Source organism: Mandrillus leucophaeus, unplaced genomic scaffold (genome assembly GCF_000951045.1).
Source record: "Mandrillus leucophaeus isolate KB7577 unplaced genomic scaffold, Mleu.le_1.0 Scaffold40, whole genome shotgun sequence".
NCBI lineage: Eukaryota > Metazoa > Chordata > Mammalia > Primates > Cercopithecidae > Mandrillus > Mandrillus leucophaeus.
The window spans coordinates 8918690-8926094 of record NW_012104254.1 but is presented as its reverse complement, the minus strand read 5'-3'; the positions used below and the strand labels follow the sequence as shown (position 1 = coordinate 8926094).

General features: G+C 40.5%; 1 protein-coding gene across 5 annotated transcripts in view; it reads left to right on the top strand.

The window, feature by feature from the left end:
* Window positions 1-7405, top strand: part of MYO3B (myosin IIIB) — a 545921-nt gene that overhangs the window by 236896 nt on the left and 301620 nt on the right. For all 5 annotated transcript variants that reach the window (XR_001007340.1, XR_001007338.1, XR_001007339.1 and 2 more), the window contains exons 13-15: window positions 1499-1582; window positions 2403-2605; window positions 6985-7083. Coding sequence is in view for 2 of the 5 variants with exons in the window: in XM_011991954.1 (XP_011847344.1) it covers window positions 1499-1582; window positions 2403-2605; window positions 6985-7083 (386 nt within the window). In the remaining 3 variants the exon portion in view is untranslated. The remainder of the gene's footprint in view (window positions 1-1498; window positions 1583-2402; window positions 2606-6984; window positions 7084-7405) is intronic.

The window sequence follows — 7405 nt, the reverse complement described above, 5'->3', positions numbered from 1 at the left end:
AGCAAGACTGTCTCAAAAAAAAAAAAAAAAAAAAAAAAGAAGTCACCTCACTGCGTTGTCTTTTTGGACACCATTTCGGACACCAAATGTTGTATTTTTTCCAACACCAACCAATTCTCCAAGCCCAGCTGGGTGCCCGACGATTCAGTTCAATTCTGACACTACCTGGAGTTAGCACAGACTCCACAGATTAAGTGATTAGTGCTACAAGAAGGTTCCCACTTGAGATGCCAGCTGCAAATGGAGTACCTCGGCTTCTCACACTTCTGCCTGGCCGAATACCAGTCCAGGGGTTCTTGTGACTCTCTTTAGGTTTGATGATTCACTAGGAATGACTCAAGGAACTAAGGAAAACACTTTACTTACATTTACCAGTTTATTATGAAGGGTATAACTAAGGAACAGCCAAATAAAAGAGACATATGGGGCAGGGTATATGGGGGAAGGAAGGGGATGTGGCATACAGAGCTTCCATGCCTTTTCTGGGCACATCCCCCTCCCAGCACCTCGATGTGTTCACCAACTCAGAAGCTCTCTGAATCTCGTTGTTCAAGAATTTGTATAACTTAATCTTAAATTCCCCTCTTCTTTCTAGAAGTTGGGAGATAGGGCTGAAAGTTCCCACATTCTAATCACATGTTTGGTCTTTCTAATGACCGGTCTGAAGCTATCTAGGGGCCTCACCTTGAACCACCTTGTTAGGAATAAACTGAGGTATGGTTGAAAGGGGCTCCTTGTGAATAACAGATACTCCTACCACTGCTGGAAATTCCAAAGGTTTTAGGAGCTCAGTGCCAGGAACCAGGGACAATGCCCAATATCTAATTTTTATTATACCACATCCACTAATTTCCTTTATACATAAAGAGTTCCCTGAAATGAATGATAAAAATATCAACAATACAATAAAATATGGGCAAACAATATGGACAGGTCACGTAAAAAAAAAGCCTCTTAAGCAAATGGAAGGAGGCCTCATTCGTAATTTTTAAAATGCAGAATAAAGCCACACTGAGATACCATTTTTTAAACCTATTAGATTGTCAAAAATCTAACATCCTGTTGGTGAGGCTACAGGAGAGCAGGCACTTTCATATATTGGAATAGTCCCCAGGAAAGCAATTTGGTAATAGGTATCAAATTTACAAATGTATTTACCTTTTGATCCAACATCCCCATTTCTAGGAATTTCTCCCACAGATGAACCTGCATAAAAATATGACTTATGTATAAGGTTATTCATTGTAATATTGTTTATAATTACAAGGAAAAAACTCAAATATCCCAAGATGGACTGATTAAACAGATTATGGTGCATCTGTACAATGGAACAACAAGTAGCTATACAAAAGGTTGAAGAAGGTCTCTTAAATAGGAAGATTCCTAAGATCTATTTCCCAGTGAAAAATTAAGGTGTACAGTAGCGGATGTTATATGAAGCACGCAAGTTGCTTCTGTGCTATAAATTCTTCACTTGACGGTCCATTTTCTGTGCCAGTGCATTGTCATCAGTGGAGAGAGTGGCTCTGGGAAGACAGAGAGTGCTCACCTGATTGTTCAGCATTTGACTTTCTTGGGAAAGGTATGGACTAATCTGCTTTATGTATTGTGGCGAGAAGTTCCTACAGAGTAACTGCATATTTTATAAATGATGGAAGTACTGTTTTTTTTTTTTTTTTATTGAGGCTTACATAAAGACATTCCATCTTTGTTATGTTTGCCTCCTGATAGCAAGGCCTCTTAAGATGTCAGCATGCTATCCTTCTTTCACACCGGGAGGAGAATAATGCCAGCGCAAATTTACTAGATTATTGGCAATTAATTTTCATGTTTTCAGTGTAATAGAAACATTCAGCCATTAAGTAGTAAGAGTGGTTAAGCACTAGGAACAGGATCAGGGAAGCCACTATAGTGATTAAAAGGATGGAAAATAGAAGCCTTTGAGCAAAAGTTGAGGGAAATGAAAATTTTCAGCTTGGTGAAATCGATATTGAAAGAATGACTTCAAAAATAGTCTAGTAGTTACACTCTGAATTAGTGTACTAGGTGACTAAGAATGTATGGAATTTTTATAGATGAGGTTTATGGACTATTATGATAAATGCCAGAAAAGTTGCGGGATCTATTTAAAAATCTTTCTAAACTGGTTAGGCGTTTTATCTGTCAAGGGTTTTAAATGAAATATAGCTGGATTTTAAAAACTGCTGTCCTAATCTAGCCAAATCTGATTCATATGCAGATCTGGGGAGTTGCTCATATGAGAAAATGATGCTGGTGGTTGATGCTAACATCTCTTTATAAACGGGCAATGTGGATTTGGGTGGGCAAGGGATGGGTGCCCGGCAACTTTGCTGGAGTAATGTTTCTGGAGTCTCTTCTTGACTGTTCTCTGTTTGGCACAGGCCAATAATCAGACCCTGAGAGAGAAAATTCTACAAGTCAACTCCCTAGTGGAAGCCTTTGGGAACGCATGCACTGCCATCAATGACAACTCCAGCCGTTTTGGAAAATATCTGGAAATGATGTTCACACCAACTGGAGTTGTGATGGGGGCAAGAATCTCTGAATATCTCCTTGAAAAATCCAGAGTGATAAAACAGGCAGCGTAGGTGCACTACTTTGTCACTGTGTTTTTGCCCTGCAGTAAAAACCGGGGGGGCGCTTTGGGAATTTTAACAGTTAAGTTTTCATCCTTGTTCTTAACATTCCCCTACTCTCCCAAGGGCAAAGAATGATTTAAGCAAAGGATCAGTGGTAGATTTTAACCTGAAAGAAATTAATGGAAAGAGTACAAAGGGCTGGGGTAGGTGTGCTTTGCGAATGGGTATGCTTGTTTCTCCTGAGCTGGTTGTGTCAGGTAGAATTTAGCAGCATTGCAGACATTTTTTAAGACCCTGAGGCCCCTTAAAATTGAACTTGTTTGTTAAAAAAAAAAAAAAAAAAGACACCAAGAATATTTCACACGTTAATTTTGTCCTTAGATTGAGGCAGAGAAAACAATTATTCTGTTTTTAAGGAAAGCATTTGGTAATAGAAATCAATAGCACAGACTTTGATCTGGGTTCAAATGCAGGTTCTGATACTCACTGTGTGACTTTGGGCATTTCACTGACCACCTCTGTGCCTCATCTGTGAAATGGAAATGCTACTAGTGCTGACCTCATGGGTTTGTTGTGAGGATTAACATGTTCATTTATATAAAATTACTTAAAAGAATGCCTAGTGTGGTACATCCTATCAGAGTATTAGCTACTTTTCCTATTATAATAATATAACCACTAGTGTGGTACATGCTATCAGAGTGTTAGCTACTCTTCCTGTTATAATAATAACTCTTCCTGGGGAACATCACACACTGAGGCCTGTCATGGGGTGGGGGGTCGGGGACGGGGGGAGGGATAGCATTAGGAGATATACCTAATGTAAATGACGAGTTAATGGGTGCAGCACACCAACATGGCACATGTATACATATGTAACAAACCTGCATGTTGTGCACATGTACTCTAGAACATAAAGTATAATAAAAAATAACAATATCTTCCTTTAATAATAATAGCTATTATAATTATTAATATTAGTAGCTATTATTATTATTGTAGGACACCAGAGCTTCTCAGGAGCATGGTTCTGCACTTCCATATTAATGCATTATTGAATCCCTGCTGTTTGCCAGTGCTGTGCTTTGTGTTGGCTTGTAAGAGTAAACTAAATACAAAAGATTCTTGTATTCACGGGGCTTGGAGTATGCGGTATACGAGGAAGGAGTAGGGGAGAATCACAGGCATTAAACAAGTAAACTTAAATGTAGAACAATTGTAATAAGCACCAGAAAGCAAAGTAGGTGCTATTAAGGTGAAACGAGAGAAGGGAAGGACACATAACCTAGTCTAGGGAGAAAGAAGGTCTCCCTGTATGTGAGATCACAGGATCACTAGGAGTTAGGCAACGAGGTGGGGACCAGAGTAAGGAGGAAAAGTGGCAAAGATAAGACTGAGACCAAATCATGCAGAGCTTTGAAACCAGGATGAGGATTTCAAACTTTTTTCTAACGGCGATAGGAAGCCACTGAACGTTTTCAAGCAGGGGAGTCACCAAACCCAGCTTGCATTTTGAAATGATCACACTAGCTTCAATGGGGAATGGATTGGAGGACATGCAAGGATTGTGTTGATATGATTAGGATGCTGTTGCCAAATTCATGTGAGAGAGAACGCTGGCCTAGACTAAGGTGGTGGCAGTGGAGATGGAGAGAAGTTGAGGAGTCTGAAAGATACTGTGCAAGTAGAATTTACAGGAATTGTTCTGGGCTGAGAACCCAAGCATCTTCCTCTATCATGTACTTGCAGTTTCCTCACACAGTAGGGATTGGCATGAACATTAAACAAATGAAAGATAGAGTCAGAGTCATTTACGCTTCCCTGTGGCTTTCTGATTAATTTTTATGAGGTCCCCTGCTTCTGTCTCCCCAGCTTAGGATTGTTTTAAAATTTAGGGAGCTACCTCTGACAGAATGGAAAGCATAGTGTTCTGTGTTCAAATGTAAAGTGGTCTTTTACCAAGATAGTGTGAGGAGAGTTCTCAGTCACTTAATGTGATATGTTGCTTGTTAATGTAAATATTCATATACCTTACTTTCCTCATATGCAACATGGGCATAATAATGTCAACCTCACAAGGCTCTTACAAGAATTAAGTGAGAGGAAGAGAAGATGGGGCCTGTGCCAGTCCTGTTCATCCAACTGTTGGGGTTCACCCCCTTCTGGGCACACTGTAAGGTTCCTGTGTGGCTGGGTGTGGTCACATAACTGGTTCTGGCAAGTGGGCATGTAACGGCAACCCTCCAGAGTCTGGCAAAGTGTAAGACGGGGACTGCTCTGCCAGCCACAGCTCATGAGTGACTGCAGTGAGCACAGCCCCACCACTGACCTGCCATGGACAGGTACTCTGAGCAAGAACTAGACCTGTGTTGAGTTAAGCTACTAAGATCTTGGGGTGTTATTACTATAACAAAACCTAGCCAATCTTGACAGATAAAGGGATGGAAATCAAACTGAATTGATGCTAGTGATGGATATCAGCAGGAAAAGCTTGGAAGAATTGAGAACTAGATGGATCTGTAGAAAAACTGTAGGAAGGTAAGACTGAGATAGGTCAGCCAAAGCCTGCACATGTAACAGAGATTAAAGAACAAGTGACATTCATCTCAGGCCGTTCGGTTCCTGTCTCAGTGAAGGGTGCCACCATCACTAGATGCTCACGCTAGAAATCTAGGAGGCAGTCTCTAGGTTTCTTTCCCTCACCATCCTCATTCAGTCTATTAGGACGTTCTTTTGGTTGTTTCTCCAGAATATATATAATATTTAAGCTTACTCTTATTTTCCATCACCACTACCATTACCCTATCTGAGCTATTATGCTTTCTCACCGGGACCCCCTGACTGGTTTCCCTGTAGCGATCTTGGCTTCTTATAATGACAGTCAGAGAACATGAATCCCTTTAGTCCTGTATCCCTGGTACCTGGTGCAGTGCCTACCATGACTGGCAATTAAGATGTTTATTCATTGAATAGTCACATTTTTCTATTTATATGTATATCCTATAACATCATGTTGTACATCTTAAATATACACAATAAAATGTATTTTAAAAAAATAAAAATAGGGGCTGGGCACAGTGGCTCATGTCTGTAATCCCAGCACTTTGGGAGGTCAAGGCAGCCTGGGCAACATAGTAAGACTGTCTCTACAAACACAAAAACATTAGCGGGGGATGGTGGTGTGTGCCTATAGTCATGGCTGCTTGGGAGGCGGAGGTGCAATAATTGCTTGAGCTCAGAAATTTGAGGCTGTAGTGAGCTATGATCACACCACTGCACTCCAGCCTGGACAACAGAGTGAGACCCTGTCTCTTAACTAAATTTATTAGTTAAGAAGTCACAGAAGAGCTTTGACAGGATAAACAATCAAAGGAAGATGAGGATACCCAGGAGAGGCTGAACAGAATGAGGGCCATGCCACAAAGGGGGATAAGGGGAGAAGAAAGACAAGATTTCTTTCCATGGAGCTAGGTTGACCAAAGAAAAGATTTGCCAAAATCCAAGGGTATCTGCAGAAGAGAATGTTCTCCTCCAGAGGAAAGAAGGGAATGTGGAGCAGTGCTTTTCAAACTCTCTGTGCTAAAGGATCAGTTTTGTTTGTTTGTTTTTAATATCCCACCCATTTTGAACTAATACCTTTGTAAAATGCAGTGAAAATTAATTATCAGAAAAATTATCATGCTCTTGGATGTCATGGCAATGTCACTTGCTATAAAATGTCTAGGCATGTACTTTCCAGTTCCTTCTCTTGTTATAAACTGACAGCTGTCCACAGACTATGCTCAGAGCTGACAGCAGTCCACAGACTATGCTCAGAGTAGCACCTATCTGAAAGGACCCTGGCCAGGGCAGCCTAAAAGAGGTGGATGGCAGGAGACCAGACTAATGAATGACATTTTGAGTAGTATTTTTAAGAATACCAGCTTAGGAGAGTGAAGACTTCAGTTCTGGACCAATCCTGCTCCCTAAACTGCTGTGAGACTTGCAGGCTACTTTCTGTCTAGGGCTCCAGTAAAGTAGAGGATTTGGCTGATGTCTCTAAGCTGGACCTCACTGTCTCTGAAGCAACATGTGGTACAAACAGAAGGCAGTAGGCATTTGGGCTGCAATAGAAAGATTTCAACATACGCAACCTGAGCTGTTTCCTGTAAATGTCCCATTCTTTGAAACCTTTTGCTTGTAGTAAAGTGTGTTTAATAATGCAACATTATGACAGTTACTATACTAATCCTATCACTGTTCTGTAAGTGGGATTTACAATATTTAATTGCCTGAAAATACAAATTTGCCGTGGGATAATTTTTTGCACAGAAAGAAGATGGTGTAAAATAATTGGGATGGGGAAGCCAGAACACATTATTACTAAAGTCTCTTTTTTTTTCAGGGGAGAGAAAAATTTTCACATATTTTACTATATTTATGCTGGTCTTCATCACCAAAAGAAGCTTTCTGACTTCAGACTTCCTGAGGAAAAACCTCCTAGGTAAGTGTCAGGGGGGTTGGTTGTTAATTTTGGATGAATGTCCAATTAGCAGTTGACAAACTTGGAAGTAAATGGAGCTGTTTTCCTAACTGGAAACTCACAGTGTATTTAACTAAAGTGCCCAGGATGAGGTGGCAGGAACTATCTCACCATTTTCATTGTCTAGAAAGTTCAAAAACTCAACTGCACATGGTTTATTTTTTCTCAGCCATTTGCATCATTTGGCAAGCTGAAGTGGGAGGATCACTTGAAGCCCGGAGTTTGAGACCAGCCAGGGCAACATAGCGAGACCCTGTCTCACTATGTTTTTTTTTTTTTTTTT